General features: G+C 45.5%; 1 protein-coding gene across 1 annotated transcript in view; it reads left to right on the top strand.

Moving 5' to 3' along the window:
* The window catches only part of PPTC7 (protein phosphatase targeting COQ7), a 175,081-nt gene that overhangs the window by 47,020 nt on the left and 110,522 nt on the right, over positions 1-17,539 (top strand). Inside the window, exon 2 of the mRNA XM_086943019.1 lies at positions 13,496-13,675. Coding sequence (XP_086799145.1) covers positions 13,496-13,675 — 180 coding nt within the window. The remainder of the gene's footprint in view (positions 1-13,495; positions 13,676-17,539) is intronic.

Genomic DNA, 17,539 nt, shown 5'->3' with positions numbered 1-17,539 from the left:
TGTTTTCCTTGTGTAGTTTCGATATTTTTGATAACCAGCCTTTCACATTACCAGCACCCGTGTGTGTTGTCTCTTCTAACATATTGCTTTAGCATCAACCTCTGTTTAAGATCCTGCAATGAACACTAGTGGGCATTTTGCGAAAGACCAAGCAACCAGTGACCTGCGTGTAGCACAAAAAATATATTGGAAACATATTGCTTTTTTAATTAGATATATTGTGGTCTAGTGGGAAGTAAATGCTGCTGTACAGTTCAATGTATCTTGTCAAAAATATTGGCATCCGGCTGTTCCTCCGGAGATTGGCATAGTGCACTTTTTTAAAGAAACAAAATAAAATACAGTATTATGTTTTATTAGATGAGTTCATAACCAGGTGTGTATGGTAGAATGTTGAGTCATTTCACAAAAAAAGGCACATTTGAAAAAACACGCAAACATCAGCAAAAGGACGAGGTGGGGTGGCATCTTTTGCCTCAGATTTGCTGCAGACATGACCCAAGCCCCATGCTTCATGCCGGGGCGGTTTTTACAGGTTAAGGGCCCTGTGTTGTTTTCCACGGTGGTTTGGTGTATGCATTATCCAGGTCAGTCAGTGGCTGCTTATTCTACCACAGTAAGCTATACTAACCCCCAAATGGCAGGTTAAATGGAACAAACTATCTTAAACTCACTATCGGTCAGATATGTTCCATTTTCCTAATGGGATGCTCCTCATTTTCCTCGAGTGCCCCTGCAAGTCAAACCGTTCAATGGAGAGTCAACCTTGGTCTAAGATCCCCAATCAAGAGCTGAGGCCCATTTTTGTTCTCTCCGTCTGAAGGGTTTGGAAGGCAGCTTTGGGTCATACACGGCCTCCTTGAACATGTATTACCAGACCGTATACATCATTGAGGAACTGGTAGGTACATACCTTCCAAAAAACACCCAAGAAAGAGTATTCTCCTAGTATTTTAAATTGAAATAATGGATGTTTTAGGTGCAAAACAAGTGAGAAACATGAAAATTGGATGGTATAACTATAGCACCACCACGTAAGGCGAGCTCGTACGCATGACGTACCAGCTGAAGACCGGATATCCCTGCTGGGTTGTCTTCTTCTGCTTCTCCTTTGGGATCATACTGAAGGATTTGCACATGGAACTGCAGAGGAGTTCTTGGGCCTGTTCTCTGCATTCAGTGCCTGGCATCCTGTGCTCCATGGTCGGCTATAGGTGCTACGTGCACTGTATGGGACAAGGCACGACAACCGGTGCTCTGCCATCACTGGCTCATATGTTCTGTGTCTATAGCGTGAGGTGCCTTGGATAGCCGCGGCCTGGGAGGAGAGTGCAGGGATTCCCACAACCTGAGCCCACCCATGGAGACAAAATATACGGTGTACTCGAAGGCACGAGCTGGGGAGATGTGGTAAATAAAGTTTACCTATACGGAATTTCTATGCGGTAAAGTTCAATAAGAATAACTCAATCAAAAATGAGAGGCAGAGTCTGTGGCATCTGAGTTTATAAGGGTTTTATTCCATAAAATGGAATTGGTTCGAACCAGGTATCATGTTCCATCACCACGAAGGTTCAGGAAGGGATAGACAATGCTTTATTAACAGAGTACAATATATATAGTAAATGCATATAATGGTGATGGATACAGAAGGCATAACAGCTGAGAGAAAAGAGATAAGAACACATGTGCGTAACAGAAGGCGTGCACGAGGGCGTACACGGAGGTGTGTGCTAGACAACGTCACATGAGTGTCACAGGTGGGTGGATCCATAGAAGAATCCTGCAGTGTCAGCAGAAATATGTGGCAGAGATGCGCGCGCAGCAGCATGACGTGTGATTGACGTGGAACTGGAGGGTGAAGGGGACTTGACATTTGCACTATACGGGGAGACAGAAGTCTGGCGTGTCAGAACAACCTAAACCCAAATCATATCTAATATCTTGTGTTTGAGGAACTGTATTATCTAGAAGGAAAGGTCTCTCGGGCAGAGGCTATTCTATACTGACTGCTAGTGCATGCATATGTGACTACGTGTCTACGTGTAATGCCAGGGGGCCATGGGCCTACCATGGTAACGGGAGCAATGAATTACTTGCACGGAGACAGAAAGGCCAGGCCCTTTGCTCTGCAGCTGGGAAGATGTTTTCCTAAATCACTAGACAGGAATGTATTTTCGAGGAGCGGAGCAGATAACTTGAAGGCTGAATACAGTCTTGGCAGGCAAGCAGGCCGAGCCGGGCACCGCTCGCCGCACAGGGAGTAGGGTAAGGGTCATGGATGCGGATCCAGGCTGCAGCTTTCAGAGGCTGAAGGCAGAAAAGGCTCTGGCAGAAATCAGGGCCTAGCTCGCCAGAGCCAAGAAAACGTGAAAGTGCACCATGTAAAGACGGTGGCACGGCATACTTAGGAACTGAATATTCGACCCATTCATGGTGGATCTGAAAGAGGACATGTTAACGTTGGACGCAAATGTATTTGCGTCTTCATAGCTGGTTGTGGAGGGAACATACATACATACATACATGTACTTGAAGCACGTACATGGAGCCGTTGGGGTCTACGTTAGGGGACACAATTGACCATAAAAATTCATATTACCTCAGCAGAAGGGCCTCTTTCTGGCCAGACATACCCAGACACGGCCTGTGTGCTGTCCAGCAGTGCGTGAGGATATCCTCTCGCTTATTCAAATGTAAATCACTTACTTAAAAAAACAAACCAAATGTAAATCACGATTATTGCATATACATCACACCACGGTCCCAGATGCATCTGCTCTTCTGCTAAAGTTCATATGGTAATTTCTGATTTACGTAGTTTACGTAAAGGCATTCCAAACTTGACTGCAGTTAGCACACTTGGGAGCGCTTGTGCACTTCAGTTCCAGTAGTTATGGTGCTGCTGGCAATCCCTGCAGTGCAGGTGTGTTTGGCACCTACAGTTGCTTACCTGAGTGGTCCCTAAGTATTGCTGTACTTTGGACTAGCAGCGCTAGTGCCTACGGCATTGTTTTTATAAAGCGACAGTGTTTTAAAAATAGGCAGTTTTTCCCATTCCCTGCCTCGCAATTAACAAGTTGCAGGCGCTTCATTTTATGGGAATTATGGTAGTGGCAGCCCCTCACAGACCACAGCGGCGCAGTCCTTGGACTGGGAGAAATCCTTGGGGACTCCCACCCCCTTGACATGGCGTTAATGATCCATTGGGATCAGTGCAGGAGAACAGAACACCCAGCAACAGCCCGGACTCTGCAGTGTGTCACAGTTAGAGGCAGTCACGGGACTGGGAAACATCAGCACTTGAGGGAAACTAAACTTGCACATTTCTGGGAAGCACTAGTTCACTCCCATTATGCTGAAAAGTGAAGCAGACATGGGAATAATGGCAGCACGAGCAAAGCGTGCACCCCGCTGTGACTGTCGCCACAGCAGTCGCCGTGGGTAACTGCTCATACTAAATAATGCAGAAGTAATTTGCAAGAGTTATTTGAAACTAGTGATGCACTCATAGAAAGCAGTTAATAACAAGCGAAAGCATGGCACAATGTGTGTAACATGACCCACTAGGAATGCAGCTGCCACCCTGCGCGACGCTGCTCGCTCCCAAGAGCAAAGCGCAGTGGGAGTGACGCATTGGAAAGGAGATGAGAAATGCACCCGCCTTTGGCCATTTGCGTGCTTTCATTATTGAAAGACGCATGCAAAGGCCAAATCAATGTGTGGGAGGAATCAGACCCACACAGAAGTTTAGAGCGCTTACAAGAAGCCTCCCATGGACGGCGCATGTGCGCTCCGCTAGGCTCGACCTAACAAAAACCACAGAAATTCTCCTGTAATCTCAGGTACCTATAACTTGTGCCTTAAAGTAATTATTACTCACTCCCTTGCCATGCAGTGTTGTCCTCCATGATTTCATTTCAGATGTTTCAGTGATGTTATCAATGATGTCAAAGAACTTGTAATGAGTGATGTAATTTTGGAGATCGTAGTGTATTGCGAGGGCTTGAGTTAGTTACTTTAGGACACAACTTTGTCCATGTGCGCACTTCCTGCAGCCCCCACTACATTAAAAAAAGATTTAGTGGTGCCCTTGCCTCTTCTAGATGCAGCACCAGCAGTAAAATATTTAGTAAACAAAAAAAATAAGCCATAGGGCGTTATGGGGCGCACTTTGACGGCGCAGCGAATAATAAATTATTGGTTCCTGCTGCTTCATTGTATTTATTTATGGGTTTCCCTGTGCCCACCCACATATTTAATTTCCATTGGGGGCTGCAGAGGGGAGCCCCAGTTCCCTTCCGACACTGTGAGAGATGTCCGAGTGCCTGAAGGATGGATTTGCGTGAAACTTGACAATTTACTATCGCTGTCAGATAAGCTTCGTCTAAGCAATAATCGTGAAGATCCTTCCATGGGGGAAAAGTGGAGTTGGAGAGGTGAAAAAGTGTATAATTTCCCATTGAGGGCCGCGGCTCGTGGCCGCGTCAGCAGGCATCGTCGGTGAGACCACTGTTGCGGTGCCCTCTGCGGTGCCTTCAGGGCACTGAGTTGGCGGCGACGTATAAGTCTTCTGGTTGCTTTTCTTCTGTTGCAGCACAAAACATACAGTTCCCAGTGCTGAGGGCAGAAGAGCTTGAAGTCTTTTCTGTTCCTGAGACATCTTGACCAGGGGGCAAGATCTAACTCAAGCCCTTGGAGAAACTCACAAAAGTAGATTGCAGAAAGTTCAGTTGAGTCCTTTCACTGCCAAAGACAGAAGAAGCCACTGCGGGCCAACACAGCAGAGCACACAGCAAAGTGGTAGTTCCTCCTCGCAGCTTCTTCAGCTCTTCTTCTTGGCAGTCTTCTTGAGCCATAAGAGTCCTGAAGTTCAGGGCCCCAATATTTATATCCCAAAATCTTTTGATATATTGGGCAGAGAGTGTCTGTGCCCAGCCAAAACAAGTTCTGCCTTCTCTGGTGTGGCTTCCTGGCAGGAGGTGGAGACTGCATTGTCTGAGGCAGACCAGGCTCATTCAGGTGCAAGGAAGTCTCCTCCCCCTACTCTAAATGCAGCCCAGGTCTACTCAGCTTTTTCCTGACCCACCTAGACTATCCAGAGCCACTCCTGATCCCAGCCCCTGTCATCCAAAACCCAGACAGTCAGTCCACAAACCCAGCAGAGGCACACTGGATGGTTAGTCAAGAAAATACCTACTTTCTAAAAGTTTTATTTTCAAACACCGTATGTAAAAATCGCCTTCACTAAAAGATGCACCGTTAGATTGTGAGTCAAGCGTACTAAACTTCATTTTCCTCCCTAGTTCCCAGGGCCAGTTATTTTATAAGATGTTATAAACAAACTCCCCATTCTATCCTATGGGGAACAGGTAGCCTTGCAATAGTGAAAAACGAAATTGGCAGTAATTCATAATCAGGACATGCCACACACATCAGGACATGTCCTGCCTTTCACGTATACTCATTCTGCCCACAGGGGTACCTTGGGCCTACCTTGGGGGGGGTGACTGACATGTAAGAAAAGGAAAGGCTGGGGCCTGGCAAGTGGGTGCACTTGCCAAGTCGACATGGCAGTACCAGACTGCACACAGGCTCTGCAATGGCAGGCCGGAGTTACATTTACGGTCTGTTTGGGTGGGTAGCTCAATCCAGTGCTGCAGCCCACCAACAGCATTCGATTTACGGCCCTGGCACACGCAGTGCACTTTACTAGGGACTGAGACACAAATGAAACAGGCCAATCATGGAAACACCAATCCACAACACATTTTACCACAGGAGCACTTGCACTTTACCACTGGTCAGCAGTGAGAAAAGTGAACAGAAACACTAAGAGTAAAAACCACGAGGTCAGATAGCAAAAACTCTGGGGAAATCAGCCAAAAGATGCCAAGTCTAACCATGTCTTTGAAGCATGTGTTTCTCTAAGTACAGTGAATCAAAATATATATATATATATATATATATATATATATATATATATATATATATATATATATATATATATATATATATATATATTTTTTTTTTGTACGAGCAAGAATACGTTGGCTTGACTAGTTATCCTGTGTCTCTTCCATTCTCTGGTAAAAGAGTTTAGTATCTTATTTGGAGATCAACCATGTGAACCGGGCAGTTCCTAAACCCACATCATACCGTGTTTATATGAAAAAGGACAATTACATCCTCATTAGGTTCAGCCACATTGTAGTTTCAAATGCCAAATATGTACCCTTGTCCAATAGTACCACAAAGGTTGTAGGAATATATCATTATATAGTGTTGCATTCTCATGAGCTAAATGCTATTACATCAGACATGACAAATAACGTAAACATTGTGAGCAAGGAGCCTATAATATAAATAATGTGTAACAAGATGATGACCATTTCAACAAATAAATCACACCAGATTTCATCCTATCTACTGTGGTAGACTTCTTTAGGCAACATGTAAAATTCATAAGAGCAAAGCAATATCAATATATGTATATTAATTCAAAATGATCAAATAACTCCTATACTACTGCCTATATTGGATTGTGGTCTAAACCACAATACATAATAAAAGTGAATGTGCTGTTAGACGTAAACAACTCCAAACCTCCAAATGAGATACATTGTCATTTTGTCACTCACGAAATAATCAGCTGTTTTCCAATGAAAACTAGTCACATGTGAATCTTGCAGTATCCTATACCTGTAGAAAGAGTGGATGCATCGGATGTAAATCACAGTGTATGTGCACAGAGAGTGCAAAGTCCGACCCCTGCTATCCAAGTATTGCACCAACCACGTATTTATTTATTTTGAAAGTTTTATAGAGCGCGAACAATATCCTTATGGATATCAGAGCGCTTTACAAACCGAGTGGGATAAAAAAATGAGTAATAATTAAACAAAACATTTGAGAAAAGAAGTGCAAATCGTTACAAAATAAAAGAAAACCAGGTAAGGTAGCAACGGTGCATAAGAGCTCAATATACATAGTCACAGGAGGAAGAGTACTGAGTTCCGATATTACAATTGCACTTACAGTGCAAATGCCAGTTCCTAGACTATGCTTAGTATGGGCCAATAATTGCTAAATTCATATGCAAATATAGACTAGAGGCCATTAAGTAGCTCACCTATCCACTACAAAGTGCAAATGCAGATATAAACAACATATCCAACCACTATCTAACCAATATTGCACCAACAACATAAAGTGCAAATGACAGTTCCTAGACATTGCGGCCAGTGGGCCAGCCGTTACTAATCTCCTGAACAAACGTACAGTTGACCCATCCACTATTGCTAATGCATATGTAAACAACCTACTTCAATCATACAGATACAATATATCTTCATCAAATATTAATTATCCCCTCCTTTTTAAATGGACAGCATGATAAATTAGGTGTCAAAAAGGGTTCTAATCTCATAAATAAGCGCAAGAAACGAATTCATCCATAGTTTCATATATTACCTGAAAATGTGGCTGTATTGTCTCGCCCCAAGTGGTGCATCCCAATTGCTGAAACAAGGTAAACACTGCTCTTTAACTAAAAATCCTGTAAAGTGCAGGTGCTATAATGTGCATAATGTCAAAATAGCATGATAAAGAAACATTTCCTATCCAATAAATAATCAGCACTCAGTTCGAAGAGGACCAAAATCTCAACACTGCGGAAAAGCAGAAATCTGGGCTAAAGTAATTACTCATAAATGGACATGCAACTCAGCATCAAGATTGTGTCTCTGGAGTCTTTAAGTGCCCAAGAGGATAATCATCCGCAATTTACATCGGCATAGTTCCAAATTCCCTAATGCCCCTGCGCGGAAGGAGCTTGATGTGCTTAATACCAAAATATTGAAAGATACCAAATTGCCTTAGTTCACTTCCCAAAAATGCTTCACCATGGGGGTGTACTCGGTCCTGATGCTTGGTTTCCCTAATCTTCTGCAAAATCCTGAGTCTTAGCCTATTAATAGTGCTGCCCACATAGCATTTACCACAACCGCATTCCAATACATAGACTGCAAACTCTGTATCGCAGGTTATTGTTTCCCAGATCTTGCATACCCTGCCCTCAAAGATCTTCTAATGGGTCCAGTTGATAACAAATTTGCAGGTCTTGCAGGTGGCACATTTTCTAAAGTCTAAACTCCTACTTGTCAACCAATCGGGCTCTTGATAAAACCTGTATCTTGTTAGTATGTCTCCCAAGGATGGTGCTCTGATAGTTGATCTTGGTATATTGACCAATGACATCCTTCAAATGTTTATTATGCTTCAAAATGTGCCAATTCCTATTGATCAGGGAGCGAATAGAACCATATTCCTTGTTGTATCCCATGAAAAAAATGATCACTTGATTCTGATCAGTTGTAATTCCTCCAACGGGTGTTTTTGGTCTGAATGCTCAGTAGCTGATCCCTATTTTTTTTAATTCTTTTTATTGTTGCATCAGAAGTATCACAGATGTAAGAATTAGCATACGGTAGAGCGTCAACATTCCGCCCTGACCGTTAGTCACGCAACTTTTCTTGTTACTGGATGCCATACCCATCATTAGAACACTTTGCTCTTGAACTAGCAACATAAGGAAAACATAATTAAATAAAGTAGTCCCCCAAACAGCAGCCCACCGACCCACCTCTCCCTCCTCCTCCCCCCCCCCCCCCTTGGTCCTATCCCTCCTCCTCTATGGAACTCCTATCCATCTCGTATACATGATCTGAGCATTAAAGTATACATATGTCCATCAGGGATCCCGATCGTACATACTGCCACGCCAGGGGTCCCCTTGACCTCCTGTTCCTAGTCTGCAATGTCTCATTCCAGTCCATGATACTGTCTCCATTTAGCCCATACTCTCCGAAATTGTTTGGGGCAACCCCTGGCTTTGTAGGACACGCTCTCCGCCGCCATGTACAGATCCAGCCCTCTCCTCCATTCCTCCAAATCTGGCCTTTCGGACGTCCCCCAGTATCTTGCAATGTCCCTTTTCGCCACCACTAAAGCCAATACCAGAAAGATAATCAAGGGACGGGTTAGGTCCACTTCTGTTTTCATGCCCAGCAGCGCCAATCTAGGGTCGCGCGGTATGTCCACCCCCAGTACCTCCTCTAGTTCCAGGAACACACCTTCCCAGTATTCTTGAATGACTTCGCAGCCCCAGAGTGTATGGAAAAAATCGCCATTTTGCTGATGACACCTAAGGCACGCTGTCAGTTATCCTACCCATTTTAAACAGTCGCACCCTGTCAAAGTAGGATCTGTGGAGTACCTTGAATTGTATGAGATGGAGTCTTGACTTGATCGCCACCTCGCGAGGGTGCATGAGGGCGAGCTCCCAATCCAGATCCTCCATGCCTCCCACCTCTGCCTCCCATTTGTCTCGTAGGACCTGTAAGTCCCCTAGCATATTGTTGGTCAAAGTTTTATACGTTAGGGATATCGCCCCGCCCAGTATCTGTTCCTGCAGCAATCTACCCTCTAGTGGTGCGTATTCTGGGATGTCTATGAGTGTGATATTTTGTGCCCTCCATGCGTGCCTCAGTTGAACGTATTTGTAGTACTGGGTGGTTGAGCAAGCCAAATTCTTCCCCGAGCGCCTGAAAGGTTTTCAATTCCCCCCTTGCTATCACGTCTCCCACTGTGGAAATACCGATGTCGTCCCACCGTCTAAAGCCTTTCAGCCTATTAAGCTCCCCTAGCCACTTGCAGCACCATAGTGGCGTCTGTCGAGTGAGCCTCTTGTCCCAACCCATTCTTTTTGTCGCTCTATGCCACGCCGTTAGCGTAATCCTGGTGGCAGGTAGGAACTGCTGTCCCACCGTCCCTCCATAGAGGTAGTGCAGTATAGTCTTGTTTGACCATTTAGACCTTTCTAGTGCATAGATAGGGTGATTGGCTGCCGCATGTATCCACTCGTTAATCGGGGCGAGGTGTTCCGCCCAGTAGTACGCCTCTAGGTTGGGAAGCGAAATCCCACCACTGTATTGGTGTCGCTGTAGTGTGGATAGAGCCACTCTCGGCTGTTTCCCCAGCCACAGGAATGCACGCAGGTCCGCATGGATTTTATTCAAGGTCCTGGCAGGCAGGGCATAATATTTGTTCTGAAGTGCATAGAGAAACTTTGGTAATAGGACCATTTTATAGAGTGCGGCGCGTCCCAATAAGGTGAGTGGGAGCTGTATCCACCTGTCCATCTCTATCGTTGCTTCTACCATTATTCGGGCTACGTTGTTAGTGAAAGAGCGTTCCCTATCTAGCGTTATATATATTCCTAGGTATTGAAAGCCTTCCGTTGTATGAATGAGTAGCTCTGGCAGGCACTCCCTCCGCTCTTTGCCTTGGGGATCATAAAGGACCGATTTGTGCCAGTTTATCGCGTGACCCGCCCTCGACCCGAAATCGCCTAGTTCTCTAAACAGTGCTGGGATTGTCGTGTCTGGGTCAGTCACAAACAATAGTACGTCGTCGGCATACAGGGATATTTTCTCCTGTGTTGCGTCCGAGCCTCCCCACGTAAAGCCCCCGATTCCCTGGTTCTGCCTAATCCGTATCGCTAAGATTTCTATTGTAAGGGTAAAGAGAAGGGGGGACAGTGGGCAGCCCAGGCGCGTTCCCCTTCCGATTGTAAATTCGCGGGACAACCTTCCGTTAACCCGCACTCGCGCCCTCGGGTCTGAATATAGGAGCTGAACCCATTTCAAGTACTTGGGTCCAAACCCAAACCGTTGGAGGGTCTCCATCAGGAAAGGCCAGTGGACTGCGTCGAAGGCCTTCTCCGCATCCAGGGAGAGGAACCAGTGGGGGTTCACTTCTCTCACGGACCTCCTGTAGCCAATTATGGGTGCGGCGGAGATTTAATTTGGTCGCCCTGTCCGGAAGGAAGCCGGACTGGTCCATATGTACCAGCTCTGTAATGACCTGTCGTAGACGTCTAGCTAGGACAGTGGCCAGAATTTTCGTCTCCATATTTAGGAGGGAAATTGGGCGGTAGGAGACACAGTCGTCCCTGGGCTTTCCCTCTTTGTAGATTGGGACGATAGTGGCCAAGGCTAGATCTGGCAGGAGACTCCCCGCCCGGTACGACTCTGTGAATAAAGTCTTCATGTGTCGCTGCAACAAATCCGCCGTCCGTTTAAAGAATTCCGCCGGGAAACCATTGGGCCCCGGTGTTTTCCCCGGTTTCAGCGCTGTTCGGCTAACGATATTTCCTCTAGTGTCAAGTCCGCCTCCAAGGCCGCACTGGCCTCCGTGGACAGAATCGGCACTTCCATATCGCACATGTAGTGTAGGGCGTCCTCCCTGTCACCCAAGTCCCTGGCCCTATAGAAGTCCTCATAATAGGTCGCAAAGGCGTCCGCTATGGCCGCGTCCGTGTTCACCCGTCTGTTCACTGCTAACGTGATCTGATCCACCCACCTTGTCGCTCGTTCTTTCCTGCTCAACCAAGCTAAGAGTTTGCCGGACTTGTCACCTACTTCATATAATCGGTGCAGTGTTGCCAGCGCCTGAGTGCATGCCTCGTCTGTGACTATTTCCCTGTAGTGTCTCTGCGTGTCTAGCAGTTTCCTGAGGAGCGCCTCTCCCTTCTGCTGGTGGTATTCTGCTTCTAGGTTTAAGATGGTCACCTCTTCACTCGCTATCTTGCCCTGTCGTTTCCGCCTAGCGTCCCCTAGCCTACTTTGAATGCGGTCTCTCAGGACTGGTTTCATTGCTTCCCATAGGGTAACTCCGGAGTCAACTGAACCCTCATTTTCGGCCATGTAGACCCGTAAGTCCGCTCGCATACCCCAAAGTATTTCCGGCGTTTGGATGTCCCATGCCGCTAGTCGCCATTCCGCCTTCCTCTCTCCTCTCTCCCGCCCCAACTGTACATATAGCGGGGAGTGATCTGAGATCCCTCTCGCTTTGTATTCTGCTAAATCTCTCGCTGAGACCTCCTGTCTGGATACGAAGATATAATCCAACCTAGAAAAGACTTTGTGGGCCCCCGAGTAAAATGAGTATGCCTCGTGCGTAGGATGAAGCCACCTCCATACATCAGTGAGGCCGATGGTGTTCATTTGCCGCGCTAGGGCTGTAGTGGACCCTACTGTGTGAGGTGACCCTGATCTATCCTGTGAAGCGCACATAACATCGTTAAAATCCCCCCCCCACTACTTGTGTTGTGTCGGCCGTGTCCAGTAGTATGGCCGTGATTGCCTTCAGTGTGCGTGTCTGTAACTTGGGTGGGGCATATACTGATAGTATTGTGTACCTACGTCTCCTCCACATCCCCTGAACTCCCGCATAGGTGCCCTGTGGGTCCAGCCAAGTGCGCATAACCGTGAATGGCGTCGTTTTTTTTATGAGAATCGCAACTCCCCTGGAGTCTGTTGTGTACCCTGCATGTGCCAGGACAGCATATCGTCCTCGCGCTATAAATGTGCACTGATTTCCTCTAAGGTGTGTTTCCTGGAGGAGGATGATGTCAGGCTGATCCCTATTTTTAGTCAAAACCCTTTGCTTCCCTGAGAATCTGCATTGGCTAACCCCTTCAGAGAATCGTGCAATCATCAATTTAACCCCTACTTCAGTAGAGCAGATCATCCGTGCCCCCAAGTAATTAGCTGTAAGGAATACTCAATTTTAGAGAGTGTAGATGGCCCACTATTGCCATGTAGAATAGAATTACAGGCTGTCTCTTTTCGAAAGACCTTGATTTGTATGGAGTTCCCCATTACTTGTAATTTCACATCCAAGAAATCAATTTCATGTGTGCTCCAGTCGGCAGTCACTTGTATGCTATAGGGATTTATGTTTAAAATGGCAACATATTTAACCAAGGATGCCTAATCCCCCCCCATCCCACAAAATAAATAGTCAATGAAACGCACCCACATTGCAATTTTACTGATGTGGCGAGCATTGCATTCCGCCCAAACAACTTCGTTATCCCACCAGCCCATGTAGATGTTCGCATATGTGGGGCGATAGCTGCCCCAATCACCGTACCTTGCTTCTGAAGATAGATTTTCATGTAAAAAAGAAACGTTATGGGTAAGGCAGAAGGAGAGCATCATAAGAAACATTGTGGTATGCTGTCAATATCTGGGTGTATAGATCTTATGAAATAACGACAGGCCTCTGCACCGTAGTTATGCGAGATGGAAGTATACCAAGAACAAACATCCATTGTTAACATGATGTAACCGCTGCACCAGGGAATGTTGTTAATCTTAAGTTATTTGAGTTTTGTATGTACAATGCCAGACTGGTGACATAAAAAAGTCTAGAAATCTTGGGGTGTTCTCTAACATATATAAATATTACATATGTTTTTTATGGGTCAAAACACTTCTCTGTGTAGTTGCACATTTTTGCTTTCTCAAATGTAAAGTACGATCTGTTTAATGTCTCAAATAGGATCTTTTTTGTTTGCTACTTCATAAAAAATAACCTTTTTTAATTCAATAGACTTAAAAATAAATGTAAAACATTTTGATTTTAGGTGTTGCTGATGGTGTGGGAGGATGGCGAGATTACGGTGTCGACCCTTCACAGTTCTCAGGGACCCTAATGCGAACATGTGAACGATTAGTGAAGGAAGGACGGTTTACACCAAGCAACCCCGTTGGAATTCTAACCTCAAGTTACCGTGAGCTACTGCAGAACAAAGTCCCCTTGCTTGGTAAGTGTGGTGAATGATATATATTGCCTTTAGAAAGTCAACACTGTGCGTAGCGTTTCAAATGCTTTTCACTGTATATTCTGTGGTGTAAAGAATACTCCCATAAATCGGTGATCCTCAATACACAAAAGCGTGTAATGAATCAACAATTTTTTTCAAGTTCAAGAGATATAACCAATTTCAAAAATTGGAAACATGCTGTAGAATAAAATAAAGGCGTGTATTGATTGACTGGGAGGAAAGAGGATATTCAGAAGAGGACACATGATTGGCTTTGTGAGTGGTAAACCAATGGTAGCAAAAAATATTTATTACAAAATAAAAACAAGCATTAAAGTTTGAGTTACTGGCATTGTAAATGACAATGCTTTGCATTATTTTATTTTTTTAATTTGCAATTGGTATATAAACATTGTTTGTGAATGGTTAGCTGTTGCTTATGCTAAGTAAAGTTGGAAGTAATATAGAGTGCTAGTCTTGCTTGTTATAAGCATGCTGATTTAAAGCGCTCTGATACCTGCGGATAAAGTTTGCGCTATATAAAAGTGAAAACTGATAAATTGAAAAAAGCTACCTGTACTACGTCCTTTCTTCATTTGAAGAAATGAGTCTACGGAGGTGAGAGCCAGCACTCTTTGTAGACCAGACAAGATGGCACGGAAGAAGCTGGTATGGGCACCCAGTGGGCACTGCTGTCAAGCCCAAAGCTCCTTGAGGCACCCTATAGACCAAGGTAGGCTTAATAAAGCTACTAACCCCCACGCCCCCGCCCCCCAATCACCAACTCCATCAACTCTAAATGATGAGAGGAGGGTGGGCAGTAATAAATATAAAGGGGGCGTTCGGCTTTTTCCCCCGGGAATACATGTTCTAGTGGGGGCAACACAGTTAAATTACTTGGGCCAAGAAATGCCACAACAAAATACTGCAGAGACAAAACAAAATCCGACTAATGCCTCGTCAGGGGTAGTAAGCATGATATAAATGCAATTACAATACAATACAATGTGACGCTTAGAGGGAGGTCTTTCCGGGCGGGTGAGAGGCAGTAACAATCCCAAACTCCCAGCGGTCATGAAAGGCAAAAAAATGGAGCGACACTTTGAAATCTGTTGATAATGGACAGCCCCTCACTGACACAGGAAAGAGATTTACCCTGGAGATAATCTAGAGTCCGTGAAGGGGGCACAGCCAACAGGCGAGTCAACAGTGGACACAGGGTGAGAAGTAAAAAAATAAAAAAAGTTTGATACAACGGTCTGGGGTGCTTCTGGACGTTGTCAACTTTGCAATCATCTCTATATTAATGCCAAGTAGTTCAAACAGAGCTGCAAGTGGTATGATGTTTTAGACAGTTCTGGGGTTTTGTATTGTACAGCCCTCTGCATCCATGTAACCATATGCCCATAACTCCACATGCGAAAGCAAAACTACATGTCCAAGAAAGCACAGCGTTTCTGGCGTAAAACCAGGAATGGGTGCCCAAGCGTGTCACGTGTCGTGAGGATATGGATACCTCGCAGCTGTGTCGGGAGGAGCCAGTGGTAAGCATGAATTAATCGGTGTGTTCAGCAAGTAAAACAGAGTGTGGTTGGTAAATGTTTTGAGACATGTAGATGAACGTTATGGGAAAATCCGGGTTTCTTTAGTGCTAAAATAAGTGAGCCCAGAAGATCCGCGGGGTCCAGGGAGGGGTAGAGAGATGGCTGCAAACCAGTAACGGCCCGCTCTTCAGGGTGCTGCGGACACAGAGAGCCCCAGGGCTGGGTGTGGTGGGGAGGGGAGGGCCAGTAGGTCGTGAATTATTCATTTAATAAGCGTAAATCACTAGTCTGGAATGAGTCGTCGATCACAAGTCAGTGCAACATTACAATGTTAACATACCATCATCCACACAAGCATTACTGCGCTGCACTCGCAATACTTTGGTGTTTTAGCAGCCATTTCATCTGGCATGATCAAAAGTGCTGCGACACCACAAAGCAGTTCTTCATCAGCGCTGCATCACTAACCAATAGAAACACACCACAAGTGCAGCTGTAGAATGCACAGTGATGCACAATCAACTAACAGAACGCATCTTAATCACAAAGATGGGCAGTAAATAAAACAAACTTACAGCATCATCACCATCACTTTGTATTTTCACTAAAGTGCCTACACCGAGTAACAAGCCAAAGCTCGCCCACGTTACCGTACTCACCAGCGCGGGTCCCATTCGTAGAAATTACAGCTGGCTTCGGACCTGAGTTTCGAGACCCCTCTTACAGATCCATTGGGCCAGAAGTTTGTGGAACTCGGAGTCGCTCAGTAACAAACACAACATCTCGGCACTCTGAGCCCATAAAACCCGCCCACAGGTGAAAGACTGACGCGTGCAGCAGCTGCACACCCAATGAACGGCGAGCTAACGTTCTCTCGCCCAATCCTAGCTCACAGTTCTGTGTCCAAGACTGGACAGCCAATCAAACAATTAGCAAGAGCTCACACAGCTACTCTTGCATCGCTGGGCGTGAAACCGAAACCGCGGTGGGAGAGCACGTGATGTCGTCACCGTGAGCGTGCACATCGGCTGCAAGCTGTGGATCGCGGAGAAGACACGCCGAGCCTGCTGCCGCTGCGGAGGAGGAGGGACATGCGAAAAGAGCCCGGTGAGTGAGGGGGCAGTGTGGGGGGTAGAGGGAGGGGATATGTATGTATGTATGTATGTATGTATGTATTTTTTTACAAGGAGCCAAGGGAGATTGTGAACGCGCGCAACCTGATCCGATTTCGCAAGGTTGCGCGTGCACATCACTTGTCTCCTGTCTCCCTTGACTCCTTGAAAGCAGAACTGATTACAATAGAGTCTCTCAAAATTAGCACACGCTGCCCCGGCCTCCCCTATACACGACTGAGAAATCCCACATGTAAGAGCAGCTGCCAGCAAGCTGCCCCTATGCAATCCTTGTTCCATTGCAACTCAGGAGAGGTAGGGAGAACTGTTCTATTTTCTGTTTTAAGGGAGCTGGATTGTAAGACTTTGCGACCCGTCTCTCATACATGCTAAAGACTTATTCATCATAAAGTATTGTATGTGACCAAGATTAAAAGCCAATATTGTTTTAAAAAAAAAAAGACTAAGCATTGATATCCGGAGGGAGCACAGACCAGAAAAAAGCATAACATTATATTGAATACTAGTAGGGGTTGGGAGAAATCACACTTGTATGCCTTTTGCCTTCACTACTGGCTGGTCGCAGTCACAAAATAATTTAGGCAGGGCATGTAACTTGGTTTGCTGAGGTGATTGTTCTAAGGTTTCTTTACTGAAAGGTTTGTAATTTGAGCGTCAGTAAGGGAACTGACGTTCCGCTGCACCGTATAATCATAACTGCTGTAATTCCTTCTTATTCTTATAGGTTTTGGTTTAATTTAATTCTTCTGGATTTATACAACACGTGTCCTCCGTTTTTTTGTGTTGAATATCCCCAATTCTTTGTTTGCCTGATTGCGGTTGTCAAATGTGGTTTGTTCTTAGAAGCAGAAACTTCCTCAACGGTTAGCACTTTTGACCAGATTTTCACTGTCATGTGCTACTGGTTGTAAGCAAAATCAAAGGGGATGATAAACTGAGTGTTGAACATTGCAAGCACTCACCCCTAGTCAACTGATCTGGGTTTAATCCATCATTCTTTAGCTCACTCCGCCACCCCAGTTCAGACGAGGCCATATGCAAACCAGTCTGACCCTGGCCTCATGGGAACAGTCCAGCCTGAACTGCCAAGCCATGTCTTCCATGGTAAGAAAACCAGCATCCTGGGACCGGTTTCTGGCTAATCAGCCATCAACAGCCAGACTAGCTTGAATCCAGTGGCAAAGTTA

This window comes from Lissotriton vulgaris, chromosome 11 (assembly GCF_964263255.1).
Source record: "Lissotriton vulgaris chromosome 11, aLisVul1.2, whole genome shotgun sequence".
Classification (NCBI taxonomy): Eukaryota; Metazoa; Chordata; class Amphibia; order Caudata; family Salamandridae; genus Lissotriton; species Lissotriton vulgaris.
The sequence above is the reverse complement of the archived record's forward strand: the minus strand, read 5'-3'. Positions and strand labels throughout refer to the sequence as shown.